At 43.4% G+C, this 22,704-nt stretch overlaps 1 protein-coding gene across 1 annotated transcript in view; it reads right to left on the minus strand.

Moving 5' to 3' along the window:
* The window catches only part of mapk12a (mitogen-activated protein kinase 12a), a 45,583-nt gene extending 24,799 nt beyond the window's left edge, over positions 1 to 20,784 (minus strand). The window contains exons 1-3 of the mRNA XM_055653082.1: positions 20,187 to 20,784; positions 19,807 to 19,936; positions 9,141 to 9,199 (exon numbers count right to left, since the gene is read on the minus strand). Of these exons, the coding sequence (XP_055509057.1) occupies positions 9,141 to 9,199; positions 19,807 to 19,936; positions 20,187 to 20,299 (302 nt within the window). The 5' untranslated portion in view covers positions 20,300 to 20,784. The remainder of the gene's footprint in view (positions 1 to 9,140; positions 9,200 to 19,806; positions 19,937 to 20,186) is intronic.
* Between the last annotated feature and the right edge of the window lie 1,920 nt (positions 20,785 to 22,704).

The raw sequence follows: 22,704 nt of genomic DNA on the forward strand, positions 1-22,704 counted from the left end.
CTGCACGTGGAAACGAAAAGCCATGGATGACAGCAGAGGTGCGCTCACTGCTGAGGGCTCGTGATGCAGCCTACAGAGCCGGTAACACAGCCGCTCTTCGATCTACCAGGACTGCACTGGAAAAAGGAATCAGGGCAGCGAAACGTGCCTACGCGGGGAAAATCCAGGGACACCTCTGTGACACAGGAGACACCAGGAGGATGTGGAAGGGAATCCAAACACTGACGGGGTACAAGGCAAGGCAGCAGGTAACTGACACGGACACTTCTCTCCCAGATGAACTGAACAACTTCTTTGCACGTTTTGATGCAGCAAACACCACACCCAAGGGGAGAGCCAGCCCCTGCTTACAAACCGACCAGCCAGTCCTGACCATAGACCCAATGGACACACGGAGAATCCTGTCTAAGGTCAACCCGTGGAAAGCAGTCGGACCCGACAACATCCCAGGACGTGTGCTCAAGGAATGTGCTGAGGAGTTAGCAGATGTGCTAACAGACATCTTTAACATCTCCCTTAGTCAAGCCATTGGCCCCACATGCCTCAAAACTTCCACAATAATCCCCATAGCGAAGAAACCAGTTGTTGCCTGCCTAAATGACTACCGCCCTGTCGCCCTGACCCCAATAATAATGAAGTGTTTTGAACGCCTGGTGAAACCCCACATTACTGCCAGCCTCCCCTCATCGTTAGACCCCCTCCAGTTTGCCTATCGCCCCAACCGTTCTACACACAGTACTCACGCATCTGGAAAACAAAAATACATACGCCAGAATCCTGTACATTGACTTCAGCTCAGCGTTTAACACCATCATCCCACAGAGACGTGTGGAGAAACTAACCCTGCTGGGCCTCAACACCACCCTGTATCACTGGATCTTGGACTTTCTGACAGAGAGACCGCAGTCAGTCCGTGTTGGCAAGAACACTTCAGGCTTGATCACGCTGAGCACCGGCTCCCCTCAAGGCTGTGTGCTCAGCCCGCTGTTGTTCACATTGCTCACACATGACTGTGCTGCCAGATTCAGGGACATTAAGATCATAAAATTCGCAGAAGACACAACAGTGGTGGGACTCATCAGCGGAGATGTCGAATCAATGTACAGGGAGGAAGTAAAAGAACTAGTGGACTGGTGCGGCAAAAATAATCTAGAATTAAATGTCGACAAAACAAAGGAGATGGTTGTCGACTTCAGGAGGGCGCAGCCAAAGCATACACCGCTCAACATCAGTGGCACCACAGTGGAGAGAGTGGAGAGCATAAAGTTCCTCAGTGTGCAAATTACAGACAACCTCACCTGGTCCAGGAACACCACTGGGACCGTCAAACGGGCCCATCAGCGACTGCACTTCCTGAGGAAACTAAAACAGGCCTCACTCCCCACCAACATCCTCAGGACTTTCTACAGGGTCACGGTGGAGTCTGTACTCACGTACTGCATAAATACATGGTACTCCACCTGCAACTGCTCGGACAGGAAGGCTCTGCAGAGGGTAGTGAGGGGAGCAGAGAGGATCATTGGCGTTTCCCTACTCTCGGTACAAGAGCTGTTCCAGAGCCGCTGTCTGAAAAAAGCTCAGAGAATTGCTAAGGACAAACTGCACCCCCTCCACATACACCTGGATCTCCTGCCATCAGGCAAGAGATATCGCAGCACAAGACTGCTAAACAGCTTCCTACCACAGGCTGTGAGGCTGCTAAACAGTCACTCTGTACTCACAGTCACTTGATTCTGTGGCTTGGCACGGACACTTTAATAACTGGCACTGGCCACTCAAATCAGCTGCCCCGGACATTTTTATGATTGGTTTTACTGTATTTTAACGTTGTTGTTTTACCTGCTTTTAACTATTTATACTGTTCCACCAGGGACTGGATTGTTTTTAGTGTTATTATGCGTGAAATGTTTTAAATTTCATGTGCGATGCTCCGGTATTCCCTGGGAAACGTCTTTTCATTTTGCACTGTACAACTGTTGCTTGCAAGATGACAATAAAGATTGATTGATTGATTGATTGATTGATTGATTGATTGATTGATTGGTTTATTGTCACGTTTGCCGAGGTACAGTGAGAAGCTTTTGTTGCGCGCTAACCAGTCAGCAGAAAGACTACACATGATTACAATCGGGCCATTCACAGTGTACAGATAAACATGTACAGCAAACTGCACTTCGAGCAAAATAATCAAAGCAAATCCATTTAATTGCTGAAAACGTTATAGCCATATTAATTCTATATTTGAAAAGGCTTTGTAATTGGACATAATTGTTGTGTTGACCATTTTTATTCATTTATCCTTCACGATCCACGCACAAAATACGACACAATTGGAACATCTTTTTCAAATTGTTTTTATTGTTTTTCTTGTCATCGTCTTCTCTCCTGGGGCAAGATTTGCCTTCAAGGAAAGATGTGCACATTCGATACAATTGTTAGCAACTTCATAGTTGATCGCGTTTGTGCATTGAACAGAACCATTTTTACATTTTTATGTTAAAATTAATTGAGGATGCAATAATCAAGGGATAATATCATGATTCTAGCACTTAGATTCTAAACATAGAAACGTAGAAACTAGGTGCAGGAGTAGGCCATTCGACCCTTCGAGCCTGCACAGCCATTCAATATGATCATGGCTGATTATCCAACTCAGTATCCTGTACCTGCCTTCTCTCCATACCCCCTGATCCCTTTAGCCACAAGGGCCACATCTAACTCCCTCTTAAATATAGCCAATGAACTGGCCTCAACTACCTACTGTGGCAGAGAATTCCAGAGATTATCCAGATTTTTTATTTGCAGTAGTGATGTCATTGCAATCATCTAGGTGCAGGTATTATTATTGGTTACATGCTCTTGGTTACATGGAGCGGTTGTGAAACACTATCATGTGCTTTCTGCTTTGCTGAGCGCAGGCCGAGACTGTGATATTCGAGATCAGTCCGGTTAGGGCTGGATAGAGTGAATGTGGAGAGAATGTTTCCACTAGTGGGAGAGTCTAAGACCAGAGGCCATAGCCTCAGAATAAAATGATGCATCTTTAGCAAGGAGATGAGAAGGAATTTCTTTAGTCAGCGGGTGGAGAATCTGGGGGATTCATTGCCACAGAAGGCTGTGGAGGCTAGGTCAATGGATGTTTTTAAGGCGGAGAATGACAGATTCTTGAGTAGTGCGGGTGTCAGAGGTTATGGGGAGAAAGCAGGAGGATGGAGTTGAGAAGGAAAGATTGATCAGGCATGATTGAATGGCAGAATAGACTCGATGGACCGAATGGCCTAATACTGCTCCTGAACCTATGAACATGAACATCACTGGAGGTCCGTGTTGGGTTTGACTCCAGTCTTGCAAAAGGATGTCAATAATGTCTGTCACTTCACGAGGTTTCTGCCCTGCTGTCTTCACATGCCAGAAATGTGTTTACAGACTCCTTCTTTAATTTCTGTTGGATGATTTGCATGTCTCAAACACTTCTCAATAGACTTCTCACCTCCTCAATTATCCCAAACTTTGGAATATTTTGCTTTCCAAAAACAGTTTATATCCTTCTACTTATCTATAAATCAGGTTACGCGAAGATTATTTTGGATCAGTCTTTTCCCAGACAAAATCATACAATCAAAAAAATAGGCAGGAATACACGGCACAGAATCAGGCCCTTCGGCCCACATTTTCCATGCTGGCTGTAAGGTCTATCAACACTAATCCCATTGGCTACATGCCCATGTCCCACTGTACCTTTCCTCTACAAGTACCTGTCCAAACACTTTTTTGTAATTACATCTGCCACCACCTCTTCCTCTGGCATCTCGTGTCCTGATAAGCACCAGCTTCTGAGTGAAATACGTACCCCTCAGAACCTCTTTAAATTTCCCCTCTTCACCTTAAACCTCTGCCCTCTAGTTCTTCACTCACCTATCCTGGGCAAGAGATTTATAAAATCCCTCATAACTTTATAAACCTAAATGTTTTGTATATTGTTGAAATGTTTCTTTCCACCACTCATGAGCAAAAATATAGAAATCAACTTGCACACTCTTTTCTGAACCCTTTCTAATACATCAATGTGTTTTTCAGAGTGAGCTAAAGAAAGAGCAGCCCTGGCATCTTTAACATTTTTTGTTTGACCAGGAACATGGGCCTCACTGGCAAGATCTGTTGGTAAAGTCTGTGGCCTGAACTGCATGGCTCACTAAGGGCATTTCAGAGAGATCATAAGCTCATAAATGATAGGAATAGAATTAGGCCATTTGGCCCATTAAGTCTATTCCGCCATTCAATCATGGCTGATCTCTGTCTCCTTCATAAATCCACTCTCCTTCCTTCTCCCTATAACCTCTGAACCTGTACTAATCAAAAATGTATCCATCTCTGCCTTAAATATATCCACTGACTTGGGCTCTACAGCTTTCTGCAGCACAGAATTCCACAGAATCACCACTCTCTGACTAAAGACGGATTTAAAGCAGTTAATACTGCTGAGGGTTTGGAGTTACATCCAGGCCAGACTGGATAAGACCAGTCGACAAGCTACCTTCAAGGGCACCAGAGAACCAGATGCTATTTTACAAAAATCGGATAGCTTTGTGGTTATCCCTTTGAGGCTGGCTCTTTATTCAAATTATTTAATTAATTTAATTTGATATAATTTAATTAACTAAATTTGAATTCTCCAGCTGTGGTTCGAACTCATGTCTGTCTGTGCAGCGTCTTGTGGCTTATTTTTTTCTTGTGGTTTAATATACTGCAGCCCCCAATTTGTTTCATAATTGCTTTGGAGGAGCCAACACCAGATGGCTTCATTAACGATTACCTCAGGGTAGAAGGCAAGTGTTGTGTCGATTACCAGACTAAGAATGAAATAAATGGAATGCTAGTGGTGGATGATAGTAAATGGAGAATGGTGGAGATTTAGCAGCATATTGGGAAGGTTTTGTTTACGTATGCTTAATGGAGTTATATTTCCATTAGAATGCTTCGTTATATCTGGCCCTTCCTTTCTTTACCTTTCAAAGACGGTCCTCCGATAATGATGAGCATCACCCAGAGATAATTGCTCATTTGCATTCTAAGGAACACTGTAAATTATTTGGCCTAAGATTGAGGAAACTACGTTGATTCAAACTCAAACGGTAGCTTTGTAGGATAGTAAGCTTTTATATGAGTGACTAAGCCAAAACTGTGAGACTTGCATGCGTTGAATAATTCACTCACTGTAGCTGGATAAGATCTCGCATGTTCACTATAAGCAAAATGACGGATGCATTATACAAACTATTTTTTCTCGGCAGCACTAAGAACAAAAAACTCCATTCACCATTCATAATCAAAACCTTCCCAAATGTTGCAACACCATTACTGTACTATCACTTGGATACCTTTTCCATTATTATCCGCCAGCCGCTGTCCATATATTAGCTGTTGAAATATTGTATAACATGTTCCATTTTGTCACTTCTGCACCAGACTCTTTAGCAGCCAATATGAAAATGGGACATCAAAAATGCTGTCCATATTTGGCACCAGTACAATTAGCTAACCTGCTGGCTAAAGGTCTCATACAAACGAAACCTCACATTATCTCACCAATGAATCTAACGTTCAAAGTTCTGCAGATGTGGCATTTCCAAGCAGGGATCACGGGAGAACGGTGGGATACGCAATGTGGTTGCTCCCCCTCCACCCACAGTTGCCAGGAAAATGTGCAGTTGTACAATACAGGACATCAACATTCACTGTAGCTAGTATTTGCCCAATGTTCTTTCTAAAACATGTTAGCAGTGATAGCAGACAGACATTTCTACATGTCTCTCAGTGTACAATGGCAGGAGGGGCTATATTGTAGGTTTTCCCCAGAGAGACTTTGCAGTAAGCTTCAGTCATCTTCAATTGGATCAGCTCCCAATTGCACATTTACTTACTGAACCATTTCAGCAATCATATTGTCAGCAGGGACCAACTCACCCCATATGTTTTTTTAATGGATTTTCTAATGCCCTACAATGCATTTTCTACCATTTGCCTAACACTGATGTCCCACAGGTATCTAAAGGCGCTACATTTAAAAAGTGAAGCAATACCATTTGAGGATCACGTGCTGGGTATGGAGAGTAAAGTAAGAAATCATTTATTGCTCTTCATTTATAATGAAATAATTCCTCAGTGTCCATTTGTGATTTTGTAATGGACGTAACTGCAAATGTTTATTGTCCAGATATTGGAACAAAGCACACGTGCCTGGTGACAGTTTTCTTCTATGAAATGAGAAATAACTATTGAAATAAAATCACTCCTAAAAGGCCAAAGGAGGGAAAGGAATGGTTTTAAAAAGTGGCCACTGAGAGGAGATCCAATTCTGGAGCTTTGTGCCTCTTGGTCCTCAGGTGGGACTGGCACAAGAAGGAATGATTACCCCCTCTCCGCCCCCCCAAAACTGGAGGGCACCAATATTCCTGCAGGGATGTTTGCTAGTGCTGCTCAGGAGGGTGTCAACTAGTGTGGCCGTGCGTGGGTTACACTATAGCCCTCCCCTTAGCCAGCGGGAGCTAGAGGAAGAGATATAGAGGCAGATCATGGAATAACAAGGTTATTGTAATGTCGGAACAAGGAACTGCAGGTGCTGCTTAATACACAAAAGTCACAATGTGCTGGAGTAACTCAACAGGTTAAACAGCATCTGGAGAACATGGATAGGTGACGTTTTGGGCTGAGACCCTTGCTCAAACTGACCTGCTGAGTTATTCTAGCATTTATGGTATATTCGGCGGTTAATATGTGTTGAACATAACAATCTGCATATTGCACAGTGTGTATCAGAAACTGTTTAGTTTAGTTTAGTTTAGAGATGCAGCGCAGGAACAGGCCCTGCGGCCCAAGAGTCCACACCGACCAGCAATTCCCGCACATTCAACACCATGCTACACACACAAGGGACAATTTTCACTCTATACCAGCCAATTAACCTACAAACCTGTACGTGTTTGGAGTGTGGGAGAAAAACGAAGATCTCGGAGAAAACCACGCAGGTCACAGAGAGAATGTACAAACTCCGTAAAGACAAGCACCCGTAGTCAGGATCGAACCCGCGTCTCTGGTACTGTAAGGCAGCAACTCTACCGCTGCACCACCGCCCGAGTTGATTTCCCTCTTATGAAAGCGACAACCAAGAAGGGATACCAACGCCTGTTCTTCCTGAAGGGACTGAGGCCCTTTACTATTTTCTACAGATGCGGCATAGAAAATGTATTTTCGGCTTGTGTCACAGCTTGGTTTGGGAATAGCTCTACCTCATGTTGCAGGAAGATGCAGAGAGTTGTGGATGCAGCCAAGCCCATCATACAGACCAGACTTCTCACCATTGATTCCCAAAGAAACCCATGGAATGACAGGCAGAAAGTACAGAAGCTTGAAAGCATGCACCACCAGACTCAGGAACAGCTTCTTCACCTCTCTTATCAAGCCTCTGAATGGAATTTATTCCGTAAGCTAAGGTACCTTTTGATTCACCTCTACCGCATTCAGAACATTGGACTCTGTCGAAGGAACCGATGCACTACTGTGCACTACAATGCTGAAAACTATATTCTGCACTCTGTACCTTCCCCATTGCTCTATCTATTGCACGAGTTTGAATTGATTGTATCTATGTATGGTAATACCTGATCTGTTTGGATAGAATGCAAAACAATGCTGTTCACTGTTCCTCGGTACATGTGACAATAATAAACCTAAATATAAACTTGAAACTCAAAAAAGCTGCAGATGGTAGAAATCTGAAATAAAAACTGAAAATACTGGAACCACTCAGCAAGTCAGTTAGCACCTGTAGAAAGAGAAACTGAGTCCTGACAAAGGTGCAGTATTTTTGCTTCTAGTTTCATATTGGACAGAGTCTATTATAATGTTTTGTCTGCCATTGGATTTTGTTCCAGAAACCTTTCTGGATCCAACCTGAATGAATGGAGAGTATCCTTGGCAGAATTGTCAATGAGCTCTCACTGTCCAGTGAACAATCTTGGCTGTTAATTTTGACCTTGAACACACTTCAACTCTGCACTTTTTTTTACGACATTATTGCTTTTTCACATATGTTTCTCTACTTTGTTAAAGTCACTTTACGTGACACGGTTTAAAATTCATTGGTTAATCAGGAAAAATGAAGATTATTTTAGTTACTTTGCATGTAATTATCTTTATTCATAACAAATAAAGTCTGTTAACAAAGCAATTTTATCCATGATGACTGATAAAGTAAAAATACAATGAGTTCTCTTTGCTATGTGAAGAAGGAAGTTACACTGTAACAGTTTGATAAATTTAATTGGCAATGCTTTATCCTTTCCCTTTGCATATAAAACTTGCCAACCAAATTTTTCCATGGTGGTGCAGGGTGGGGTAACGGTAGAGTTTCTGCCTTACTGCACTTTCAGTGCCCGAGAACCGAGTTTGATCCCGACTACGGATGCTGTCTGTACAGTGTTTGTACGTTCTCCCCGTGACCGCATGGGTTTTCTCAGAGATCTTTGGTTTCCTCCCACACTCCAAACACGTACAGGTTTGTAGGTTAATTGGCTTTGTATAAATGTAAATTGTCCCTAGTGTGTGTAGGATAGTCTTAATATGTGGGGATCGCTGGTTGGTGCGGACTCGGTGGGCTGAAGGGCTCGTTTCCACGATGTATCTCTAAAGTAAACCAAACTAAATAAAACTGAGATAAAGAAGTTTCTACATTTTTCATTTTAATTTGCAGTTTCAAAATAATTAATTGTCAACTTCTTCTTTGTTTAATCAGTGCTCCAGGAATGAAACGCAGATCCGTTTATTCATATTTTCTTATAACCTAGGAAGCCACTCAGCCAATCAAGCCCTCAGAACAATCGCTCTCCTCCTTTTAATTCCCAGTAAGATATTCTTTCCCACGCAATCATCCCATCTGACTCTGTTGTCCACTTTCACACAGCCTTCCTCCCTTCACCGTAGTTCCACCTAATTCCTTGCCAGAACTCCCCAGAGTGCTGGTCATATTTTGATGTGACCCCATTAATAATAGAAACCTTTTTATGTGTACAACTTATGCGTTTTATGTTGTGATTTGGATGGGATATAAATTAATATAAATAAATTAATGAACAAAAACTTACAAATCATGAAATTTCTCCAACGACAGATCTGGTGTGAAAACATCCAACAGCCCAATAACCTAAAGGAAAATACAGAACACTATTACACTTTAGTCATGATTATTCTCTGAGACAAATAGAAAATGAGAATGTTTCCGATGAGATTTATTTTCATTTTTAAAAGTTATGAATATATTTTAAAATCTGAAGCACTTTCATGTTTATTGTTCCAAATTCTAATTGTAATATCACTGGCTCTTTGGAGTACATGTCTTTGATTTACGAAGCTAACTTTCATTATAATATATCTAACGCCACACTCTGTGCATAAGTATACAACGCACCAACATGCCCCTCATACATATTGTTCAACAGTTTCAACTTGCAAACTAGTACTGAACAAGATGTTTTCCAGGAAGGCATCCTTTTCTTAAATCTACGAGTGACTGCAGTGAAATAGCAGCCTGTTTTAAAACTCTGCCTGTTTCTTTCCCATTAGCTTTGATGGAGAATAGGTGATTGGATGAGCTGTGAATTAATGCTACTGCACAAGACAAATTCACCGAACCAATGTTTCTTTGGACTGATTCTTACAGAAATCAAAGTTACAGATTCACAAAATACTCTGGTCAAAAATAAATACTGATATGGTTTTCTCAAATATTCATTGAGCGCTGGCAATAGTTTTGCCAAGCTTGCCGTAGATACATAATCCCATTAGAGCATTGCATTAAAGCTTTGTTATATGGATAATAAAGGTATAATAATAAAGCTTTAATAAACTTACTTTTTAGTTCAGTAATAAGCAAACCAGTTCCTAATATTGCCAATTTCTATTGCTTAAATGAAAGACAGCACAGGATAATGCCATCTCCCCTCCCCCACCACTTCCCAATGGCCCAGCCCTAATCCATCCCAGAACTAGACAAGCAACTCCATTCAAATATAAAGTTCCTCCCTGTATTAGGGAGCATGGGGGTTGGCTAGGCAGGAGCATTTACATGGCTCAGAGATAGTCACAGTCAGATCTCCAAAACCAGAACTCTTTGGTATTTGATGGAAGCTACTAAGAAGAAGGTTCCAATTAAGTTTGGATATCTTGGTTTAGAGTTTGAATAGAGGAGACACAAGAGACTGGGAGGAACTCAGTGGGCCAGGTAGCACCTGTGGAGGAAAATGGAGAAACGAATAGTCGGGACCCTTCTTCAAGACTTGAGAGAACGTTGCCGAGGGGGCTATATTTGGAAGAGATTTAATAGTGGAGCTGTAAAATGGAGACACAAGAGACTGCAGAAGCTGGAATCTTGAGCAAAGCACGAACTGATGGAGAAACTTAGTGGGTCAGGCAGCATATGTGGAGGGTAATAGTCTTAAAGAAGGGTCCCAAACAGGAACACAATCTGTCCATTTTCATTCACTTATGCTGCCTGACCTGTTGAGTTCCTAAGCTAAACTGAAGCATTTATAATATGTGGAACAACTAATTGAATACACAACAATGGGAAAATTGAATTATTTATTAATACAATGAAAGATTGTTCAATACAAGGCAGTCTAAACAAAATATTTAAACGTATGAATTTTCCAGTTATTTTTGGTCAGATTCAACAGGCAAGCCATAATTAACTATGAATTAGATCACTGGGAATGGCACAAAAATTGTAAATACAGTCTAAGAAATTAATTCCTTAACTATGTGAGCTGTGAAACCTCGATACATTGATAACACACATTCAGAATTTGAACAAACTGTGTTATTCATACCATTTTCTTTCTGTCTAAATGCAGTTTCACTTCAGAAAAGATGCGCCAACATCAAACAAACAAGGAGTTATGTTAAAGATTGTCAAGGATCGGAAGCTCATAATCTGTTCAAAGATTTGAAAGGAATCGCAGGATTGAGTCATGGAGTTGGCAGCAACCAATGACAAAATTTAATGAGGGTATTGATGAGCTTAGGTATACACTTGTCGCAATTTGTCAGATTAGTTGGTTTTGATATGCTGGATAACTATGGCACAGAACTGGGTGAATCCATAACAGACTTGTTGACTCACTGAATAACCGCTGGGAAATTTGCAATCTGGATTAGCACCAGCAATAAATAATGCTCAACTCAGCTCTCTGAGCGACGGAATACCTTCATAGCTTCAATCCAAGTTAGCATCTTTCAGTTAAAATGCCCATAAAATACTGAGAAAATTGATCAAAATTGTCTTGTCCCATCATGAGAGAGGAAGATGACTGAAACTGGCATCAACAATCACAATATAAATCTTAAAATACAGAACAATTACTACAAAGAGATGTAATCATGTTCTTTTGACAATGGAAGAGCAGCAATCAATTCATGTCCAGAAATACTCAAAGCAGTTAGTAGTAGAGACCCTACTTGTGACACTAATATCATTGTAAGCCTACACTTATATCAGCAACAGAAATAACAGTACAATCAGAATTTACAATTGGTGGCTATCTTACAGTTAAGTGCTCAATGTTATCAAATGTACCAAATAGGTCAAGATTCAAGATCAAGATTCAATTTATTTGTCATTTGGACCCCTTGAGGTCCAAACGAAATTACGTTTCTGCAGCCATACATTACAAACAAATAGACCCAAGACACAACATAATTTACATAAACATCCATCACATTGCTGTGATGGAAGGCCAAAAAAACATATCTCTCCACTGCACTCTCCCCCCCGATGTCAGAGTCAAAGTCAAAGCCCCCGGCTGGCGATGGCGATTGTCCCGCGGCCATTAAAGCCACGCGGGGTGGTGCAAGGTCGCACACCGGGTCTTGATGTTAGAGCCCCCGGCGGGCACTCGCAGAGTCCCGCGGCCATTCCAAGCCGCGCGGGGCGGTGCTGTAAGGCCCCGCTCCAGGAGCTCTTCAACCCCGCAACTCGGGCGGGAGAAGTCGCCGTTGCGGGAGCCCTGAAAAGCGGTCTCCCAGCAGGGACCCGCGGGCTCCCGGTGCCGCCGTCCGTCAGACCCGCAGTTGCAGCCTCCGAATCTCCGGAGGTCGGGCCGCAGCAGCGCTCCACCACCGCTCCACCCGCTCTGGACTCGGCCAGCTCCGCGACGGTGAGGTGAGTAGTCGGCACCAGAGCCCCCGGTCTTCCTGTTGGAGGCCGCTCCACGTTGCAGCCCCAACAACAACGGAGACCCGACAAAGAAAAGGTTGGGTCTCCTGTGCAGGGAGAGATTTAAAAGTTACCCCTAGCCATAACCCCCCCCACCCCCCCCAACACAAGACCCCAACATAAAATAAAAAAACTACATAAAAAAACATAGACAAAAAATCTGGTGTTCAAGAGCTGCAGAGACTGCTGACGAGAGTCATCTACAAACCCTATTGTGATGTTATAGTTCTTATCCTGTATGCTTTGAGTTGAATTCAATTCTGCCTCAGGTGACAAGCTTAAGATTATTTGTAGCCCTGGAATCCTCAGTTCCAACTAAATCTTCTTGCCAGGAGTAACATTATGGAAGACTGGCTTGTAAAGTTTTTTGATCAGTTGAACACCTCTACTGATTCTGCTTAGAGCCCGGCCAAATCAACAGTAAAAAAGTCAAGTTTCTCTTAATGGTAATGAAGTTAGACAGTAAAAGCTAATTAATTCAGCACTGGCATGTACAACAGGAAGAAGGAAAGGGTGACGTTTTCGGGTCATGAAAGATCAGACAATTTGAATAATCTGCAGGATAACAAAAAACGGAACATTGAAATGCACTGGACTCTGCAGATTCATAATAACGTCTATCTGGATAATTCTCTGAGAACATATTTAGAAAAGACACACAATGAAATAAAGAAACAAAGCCCATAAGTCCCTAGTGCACCCCAGTTCTAGTTCGTAGATTAGAGCATGAGACTTTCATAAGCTAAGGCCCTGGCAGTTTTATAAATCTACTCTTTGTCTGCAGCTGATACAATCTGTTTATATTTCTCTCTGCACTACCTGTTGTACCTGTGTATGGTTCGGTTGTATACATAATGGTATGATTTGACTGAACAGCATGCAAGACAATGTTTTTCACTCATCTCAGTGCACAGGTCAAGAATAAACCGATACCAATAGCAGCACCAATACATTGCAAGGTGGAAAAGTGCCTGGCTGTAAATGCATGTGGAGGAGATGATAGGTTGATAAATCAGCAGAATACCATTATTGGAGTTTCTGTTGCTTTAGCTATCCCATTAGATAATGCAGAAGATACTCAGCGAGGCACAGATGGTAACTGATAGTTTATTCAGGAATTAAATTCTGGGATAACAGAATAAGGAGCCACTTTTCCCATGGGATGGGGCGAGGACTACTCTGCAGAGTACAAAAGACGTAGCCATAATCTTCACCCTTGGTTGCTCCACTTATGTCCAGTGTTGCTATTCCACCTTACCAGTGCATGTACAGCAATCATTTGACCACTTACACACAGGAGAGGATGGACAGACTTGGGTTGCTTTCTCTTGAATGCCGGAGGTTGAGAGGAGACCTGGTTGAAGTATCTCAAATGATAAGAGGCAGATTTGGCAGACAGTCAGGACCCTTTTCCCAGGGTGAAAATTGTGAAGTAATTTAAGGTGAGCGGGGCAAAGTTTAAAGGAGGTGTGCGGGGCATGTGGGGACCTGAAATGAGCGCCCAGGAGTGGTGGAGGAGGAAGATACAATTGTGGCGCTTAAGAAGTTTTATGAAAGGCACATGGACATGCACGGAATGGAGAAATATGGATCATGAACAGGCAGACGAGATTTAGTGTTTTCTTGGCAGCATGTTTGGTACAAACATCATGTGTCAAAAGGCCTGTTCCTGCACTGTTCTCTGTTCTATGAATAGCAGGACTGAAGCCGAGCTCTAAAGGGAAATAGTTATCAGCTTTGGCCCTCTCTTCATACAAACAACTTTGCTTTGCTTCAGTGATTTGGTACCTGACCGGCCTCCATAAATGTTACATCGTGGAATTCTTTGCCACAGAAGGCCTTGGAGGCCGTCAGTGGATATTTTTAAGGCAGAGATAGAGAGATTCTTCATTAGTACAGGTGTCAGAGGTTATTGGGAGAAGGCAGGAGAATGGAGTTAGGAGGGAGATAGATCAGCCATGATTGAATGGCGGAGTAGACTTGATTGGCCGAATGGCCTAATTCTACTCCTATCACTTATGACGTTATGATCATTCCATTTCATCTCATCCCTGCCTCAGCCCTATCAGTCTGCTTGTCCAGTGTTAAGTTAGTAAATACAGGATTCTTCTAATCCCAAAATGGAATGAATTTTGTCATTATTAAAGCATTTCAGTAGACAATAGACAATAGGTGCAGGAGTAGGCCATTCGGCCCTTTGAGCCAGCACTGCCATTCAATGTGATCATAGCTGATCATCCACCATCAGTACCCCATTCCTGCCTTCTGCCCATATCCCCTGACTCCGCTATCTTTAAGAGCCCTATCAAGCTCTCTCTTGAAAGTATCCCGAGAACCGGACTCCTCTGCCCTCTGAGGCAGAGAATTCCACAAACTCGCAACTCTCTGTGTGAAAAAGTGTTTCCTCATCTCCATTCTAAATGCCTTACCCCTCAAACTGGCCCCTTGTTCTGGACTCCCCCAACATTGAGAACATGTTTCCTGCCTCTAGCATTTCCAAACCCTTAATAATCTTATATGTTTCAAGAAAACACACTCTCATCCTTCTAAATTCCGGAGTATACGAGCTCAGCCGCTCCATTCTCTCAGCATTAGACAGTCCCGCCATCCCGGGAATTAACCTTGTGAACCTAAGCTGCACTCCCTCAATACCAATAATGTCCTTCCTCAAATTAGGGGACCAAATACTGTACACAATACTCCAGGTGAGGTCTCACTAGGGCCCTATACTACTGCAGAAGGACCTCTTTGCTCCTATAATCAACTCATCTTGTTATGAAGGCCAACATGCCACTCACTTTCTTCACTTTGTACCTGCATGCTTACTTTCATTGACTGATGAACAAGGACCCCCCAGATCCAGTTGTACTTCCCCTTTTCCCAATTTGACACCATTTAGATAATGGTGCTCATGATAGAATGTCTTGCACTCCATATTCTCTTTGTTCACTATATGGTTTCCCTTCACATTTTTTAACTGCACACCTTTAAACCCACCCAAGCCCAAAACTCTCTCCACTCCTCTGCTCTGTTAACTGTAGTCTTCCTTTTTCTCTCCCACCTTTGTGCTACACTTTACTTCTGGACTCAATCTTACTCTCTGGAAATTCTTCCTCAAAAACTCACCACATCTTTAATCGCTTCCCCGAATTGCTGCTCGGAAACCTAAGGAATAAAAGCACGAATAGGCCAAGATATTTCTGTGTGACTTCATTATTCAGTGAGATCATGACTAATCGAGTGCCTTGTCCATTTTCCTTTCCTTGATTTAATTTGTATGCATTGATTTCAGCACTGAACACACTACAAAGCATGAACAGTTATGGATCTCCGAGACAAAGAAATCCCAAAGACATGCAACACTTTGCATGTTATCTTCCTCTTTGTGGCTAATCCTTTATTCCCAGGCAGTGTCCCTGTGATCTGGACTGTCCAGCTGAACTTCATTCTGTACCACCACCGTAGGCCCTTCTCCTCACTGAAACACCCGAGAAAATTATTCTTGATCCAAATTACCATGCAGCTACATGCAAATGCAGTCATTGTCAATTGTGACTGGTATTCGGATAAATAATTAATACTTGCTGCACTATCGAAGGGAAGAATATGTATAATTGATTTGTTTGAATTCACATTGCTTGCATGGATTCCAAATTTTTTTCCACTTTAATATTAGTAGTGACTGAACTGAAGTTAAAAAAAACACACTGGAAGAAATAAACTCACTAATCGCACTTTTTCCCCCCCACCACAATTGTCGACAGGAAGCATTTCACATGAATACAGCAAATTTTGTGGTCTTTCTTAAAGGCACTATGCCATTGTGTGAATGTTAGCTCCAAGTGTGGGAACAGCCTGGATCAACACAAGTGTGTTACCATGGTAACAGTATCTGGATGAAGAACACTGTTACCTAACGTGGACAGAACAAAGGAGCTGCACTGTCTTTGTAAAATGAATTCCTATAGCCACATGGCCCCAGTGCCTCAGTGCAGATTAGGATCAGTGAATGTTACTATGTTAGTGAAGCTCTCTCCATGTAAAAGGGCCCCCTACAATGTCCAGAAATGAGTTTACTTATCATTAAGGAAGAAAGATACACATTTCAAAGTTACCAGGCGTCGAGTGACACAGCAACAGTTTCTAGCTTAAGAAACAGCTTAGGGAATTCACCATAGTCAACTCCGTGGGAGTTCATACTGTTAATATAAATGACTTGGGGTGGCATGATGGTGCAGCGGTAGAGTTGCTGCCACATAGCGCCAGAGACCCGGGTTCGATCCTGACTGCGGGTGCTGTCTATATGGAGTTTGTACGTTCTCCCCGTGACCTGTGTTGGTTTTGTCCGATATCTTCAGTTTCCTCCCACACTCCAAAGACATACTGGTTTGTAGATTAATTGGCTTGGAATAAAATGTAAAATTGTCCCTAGTGTGTGTAGGGTAATATTAATGTGCAGTGAATGAAGGGCCTGTTTCAGCGCTGTATCTCTAAACTAAACTAAACGAAACTGGCAAGCTCACTGATGCACGTTAGGCTGAAGGTTAAGGCAATGCTAGAGTTCTCCAGTCATGATTAATTTCCCTGCATTGGCCTTATGTCCAGTTACATTATAAATCACAATGCACAAAGTGAAGGAATGATCTGGGATTGTTACTGGGACAACAAACGGTGGATCCACATGTGATCATGGGGCCGGGTTATACTTCATAAGTTCAAAGGGCATAGGAGCAGAATCAGTGCCATTCGGCCCATCGAGTCTACTCCTCCATTGAATCATGGCTGATCTATTTTTTCTCTCGAAGCCATTCTCCTGCCTTCTCCCCATGACCGTTAACATTACTGCACCTTTAAATTTAATATGATTTTAATTTCTTCATTTTAATTACTTAATTTAGTGTTAACCACACAAATGCTTTTATTCCCAAAGACATGGACCAGGCATTTGACTGCAAAAGCTATCATAGGTTGTCAGGGAGGTAGATCTTAACAATGAGATGGCTGGAGGCTTGATTTTGACCTGCAGCCTAATCTGCTCCTCGGACAATCATAGAAACAAGGCCCCGGGGTTGTTGGTCATCAGATGCTGCAGGATCTGTGGGAATGTGTGTGGGGTTGGATCAAGTGTGGGAACTAGATGGAGTGGATGCAGAGTAGACACGATGGGCCAAATGGCCAAATTCTACTCCTATGTCTTATGGTTAATTAAATACAAACATACAGAAAAAACAACTGCTCAACTTTCCTTTTCATACTGCACTCACATGAATTGAGACATTGAGACACATTAGCTACGCGAGGTGTCTTGGCCTAAACCTGGTACTGGAGCTGGGGTGTTTGCAAACCTTTGGTTCAGTTTGGAACATCCAGGGACATAATAGCGAGTTCACAACCGTTCACATTCTGAGCTGCAGAAAATACGTAATCAGTGTAATTGTGAAAGATTTAACAATGCGGACAAATTTAAACAACGAAGAGAAGGCATTAACTGCCCTATAAATGTTGCTGAATTGGTTATGTAAATTTCAGGATCTAATGTTCAATATATCCAGTTAATAAATAGGACAAAATGTTAAACCACAGCTGAATGTGATAAATGAAAGGAAATCATGTTTAAACATGAGGCAGACTGTACTAAGATGCATGATGTGCCAACAGAAAGAAAATTCATGTTCCTACCAGGAAGATGATGCAGTTTAAGTGACCGCTACCCAGAGGGAGAGATGTGGAACCAGCGTGGATCTATTAATGTTTATTGCTAGAAAGGCACAGTGACTGGAGAGATACTAATTAAAAGGTGCACAGTAAACCAGGTAAAACAGATCTCAGTGCGCTAAGACACGAGTCAAGCTAGGCCAGACGTCAGACAATGGGTTCTTGTGCAGGGTCTTTGCCCTGAAGTGTTATATATGTTTCTATTTCCATTGGTGTTGCCTGAGCTACTGATTCTAGCATCCTCTACTTTCTATCTGATATTCACATCAGAAGCCACCACATGGGGTGGATTTCAAGATAAACCAATGATGTGAAGAAGGCTGGAGTTACTCCATAAATGGAGGCTGTAGGGTAATTTTAGGTAACCTCTAACAAACCCCCTCCCCCCTCCCTTTCCCTCCCACCGACCTTCTTCCCAACCCCGCCCCTGTGCCCACCTGGACTGGCACTTATTTATCCCCTCCCTCTACATTCCCTCCTCTGGCTTCACAATTCATAACTCTCAATCTGTTTGTCTCACACCTCCTGTTCTAATCTCTGCCTTTGTTCCAACCATCGGCCTATCATCCCCCTCCCTCGCCTGTGTCCACCTGCCAGGCCACCAGTCCACCTGTGTCCACCTGCCTCTCTTGTCTTCCAGCTTTCTTCCCCTCTCCCTTGTAAGAAGCCTGAAGAAGGGTCCCGACCTGAAACGTCACCTATCCATGTTCTCCAGAGATGCTGCCTGACGCAATGAGTTACTCTTGCACACTTTGTCCCTTTGCGTATGAACCAGAATCTGCAGTTCCGTGTGACTACAGGTTAGAGTCATAGAGTGATACAGCTGGAAACAGGCCCTTTGGCCCAACTTGCCCACACCAGCCAACATGCCCATCTACACTAGTACCACCTGCCTGCGTTTGGCCCATATCCCTCTAAACATGTTCTATCCATGTACCTGTCTAAATGTTTCTTAAACAATGTGATTGTCCCTGCCTCGACTACCTCCTCTGGCAGCTAGTTCCAGACACCCCTGTTTGTGTGAAAAATTTATCCCTCAGATTCCTATTCAATCTTTACACCCTTAATTAAGCCTATGTCCAATTGAAGTGAATTGAATTGAATGTCATCTGGCTCTTGATTCACCTACCCTGGGCCAGAAGCTCATTGAGTCTACCCGATCTATTCCTCTCATGATCTTATACACCTCTATAAGATCACCCCCCCTTTCTCCTACGCTCCAAGGAATAGAGTCATAGCCTGCTCAGCCTCTGTCCACAACCCAGGCCGCCAGGCAACATCCTCCTAAATCTTCTCTTAACCCTTTCCAGTTTGGCAACATCTTTCCTACAACGCGGTGACCAAAACTGAACAGAATACACTACAGGTCGTGGGTTTATTCTGAGGGAAGAGATAGGCTGAACATCATCGATGGCCATAGACACAAAATGCTGGAGTAACACACAGCGGGACAGGCAACATCTCTGGAGAGAAGAATGGGTGACGTTTCGGGTGGAGACCAACTCAATGGTCACCCAGTGACGCCTGCCTTTCTCCTCTCCTGTCCAACATTCCTCCAACTAGCCAACGCTGTCTTTACGTAACAGGCAGTGAGAACTGAAACAACCGGCCACAAAAGTGAAAGTGGACTGGAAACTGAGTCCGCACAAAGCAGCATTCGCCGGGGCATTGGTTTCCGATTGAAAACACAACAGTGGCACTCCCTGATTGAGAAATGTTGCGCTGGATCCCAGGGCTGGAAAATCCACGCTGCAACCTCAAAGAGTTTGGAATTTTCTCATGCAATGATTATGGGTGGGGTTGGTGGAAGACAGTTTACTCACATTCTCATGTTTCATGTGTTTCAGCAGGCGGAGTTCCCGGTAAGCTCGCTTGGCAAAGAGCTCGGACTGAAAGGGTCGGTAGAGCTTCTTGATCGCTACCTTGGCACCAGCGCGCTTGTCAAGGGCTGAGCTGCAGGGCAGAATCAGGGGGTGGGCAGTGAGTGGATGTGAAGCTGTTCCTGCACCAGCACCACTCGGGGCACAGGAGCAGAAGGCCGAGGTAAACGTGTGCAAGTTTCCTGAGACCCCGGAAGAGCCGCTCGCAGGTTGCTCATAATCTTTCCAGCATAAACTTCGCGTCCCGGCTATAAACTCGCTCCAGGCCACTTGAAGGAGGAACAGCCCTGCCAAAGACGAAAGACAAAACGAAATTGACTTACCAAACTGTACCATAGGCTCCCGAGCCCACGGGAGTCAGCTCGGTGTATATCTCCAACACATCCCACACTGTTTTGTTAATCTCCTGCTGCGTGAATCCTCTCCTCGTTGTCATTGCGGCGATCTATCGACTCTTAATACTTCACGCCGTTGGCCCCAGAGTCGGAAACGCCAGCGCTGTCTCCTGCAGCCGCTGGAATCGCCTTCGTCACCCACTTCAAGGCAGCGCTGAATGGACTGGACGGGCTGCCTTCATTGACTATGAATGAATGCAACTCGACCTGGGATCCCCCAGGCGCTCACTCCTTTGTTCAGATTGATGTCTGGCTTCTAACTCCTCCCTCGCACTGTAACATTCAATCGCTTCCTTCAAAGAAAAAAAAATCTTTGAACTTTTTTTTAAAAATCACGTGTCTGATCAATATTTGCTGCGAGGAGGTGTTTTAATAGGTTTCAGTAAACATCAGCAGCCAGCTCGCAGGATACCCTCTATTGGAAATAACCCATCACTGCAAGTCCGATGCAACAACAAAAAAAGGTATCACATTTGAGAGACTCAAAAATCTGGAGTAACTCAGCGGGTCAGGCAGCATCTCTGGAGAAAAAGGAATAGGAGACGCTTCGGGTCCGGACTGTGAGTCAGGTGAGAGGGAAACGAGAGACATAGAAATTTAGGCACACAGAACAAAAGATAAGCAAAACGCAACGATGATCGAGGAAAGGTGGAGCCGTTGTTGGCTGTGGGCAGGTGATAACGAGTTATACAGACAGTGAAAATCAACAGGCGACAGTGAAACTAGTACAATGACTAGGTTGGGCAAGGAACGGAGAGAGAGGGGATGCAAGGGTTACTTCAAGTTAGCCAAATCAATATTCATACCGCCGGGGTTGATGTTAACTCCAGCAGTGAATCACCCCACATTTTAAATGCAGCCTTACTGTCGATGAGATCAGCGTTGATGCCCAAATCAAAATGCACTTAGGAAATTACAATGTATTAGAGGGTTTTTTTTCGTGCAGCATCTTGAGTAATATTGCAGAATCTTCACTAATATGCATGATCTCAGTCCATCTTTTCATTTGGGAAATTTCACACAAGAGTGGTGCTCTATTCAACTTTCCTAATAGTCACACTTCTTAAAATTAAGCTACAATTTATTCTGATGCACATGCACCTTAATCCCACTATTGTCTATCCCTGTGGTTTCAACCCAACTAACTAACACCATAAAACATTAGGTCATTCACCCCATTGAGTATGCCCTGCCATTCATTCAGGGCTGATCTATCTTTTCTTCTCAACCCCATTCTCCTGACTTCTCCTGACTTCTCCCTGTAACCTGTGATGCCCCAACTAATCAAGCATCTACCCATCTCCACTCTAAACCATAAGACCAATTAACCAACATTGAGAGGCTGGTTATGGCACATATCAACTTAGCACGAACCTAGAGCCACTACAATTTGCCTAGTGCCACGATAGATCAAATAGGCCCCTTGGCCCACCGGGTTTGCACCGACCAGCGATCCCCACATATCAACACTATCCTACACCCACATATTAACACTATCCTACAACCACTAGGGACAATTTTTACATTTACCAAGCCAATTAGCGTACATACCTATACGTCTTTGGAGTGTGGGACGAAACCGAAGACCTTGGAGAAAACCCACGCAGGTCACGGGGACAACGTACAAACTCCGTACATTGACTACAACTTAGCATTCAACACCATCATCCCCTCCAAACTTGTTACCAAGCTCAGGGTCTCAGTGCAACTGTTTCCTTGACTTTCTCATCAACAGAACACAATCATTACGAATTGGCAGCAACACTTCTTCCCCTATAACCATCAACACAGGAGCTTCTCAAGACTTTGTGTTCAGCCACCTGCTCTATTCACTCCATACCCACGACTGTGCAGCCGGACACATTTCCGATTACATCTTTACATTCACCAACGACATCACCGTTGTTGGGTGGATAATGGGTAATGATGAGTCAGGGTACAGGAGGGAGATCGATTGTCTGATTGAATGATGCCAGAAGAACAGCCTCACTCTCAATGGCAGTAAAACCAAAGAGCTGATTGTTGACTTTCGAAAAGGAAGACAAATCTACAAACCTGTCTTCATCGACAGGTTGGTGGTGGAGAGAATCAACAATTTTCCATTCTTGTGCATGTATACCTGTGTAGATCTGTCCTGGACCCAGCACATTGATACAATCATAAGGAAAGCCCATCAATGTCTCTACTTCCTTGAAGATCGAGGGGATTAGGTATGTTGACTAACTGTTTCGTGAGCTTCTACAGGTGTACAGTACAGAACATGTTGACTGATTGATCACAGCCTGGTTCAGCAACTCGAGTGCCGAGGAACAAAAGATATTACAAAAAGTGGTGAACCCTGCCTGCACTATCATGTACAGACCTCCATCACATTCTGACCTCCCCACCACACTTGACTCTTGATGGAACTGTACAGTACTGGAACTGGCCCTTCAGTCCACAATGT

Source organism: Leucoraja erinacea, chromosome 22 (assembly GCF_028641065.1).
Source record: "Leucoraja erinacea ecotype New England chromosome 22, Leri_hhj_1, whole genome shotgun sequence".
Classification (NCBI taxonomy): Eukaryota; Metazoa; Chordata; class Chondrichthyes; order Rajiformes; family Rajidae; genus Leucoraja; species Leucoraja erinaceus.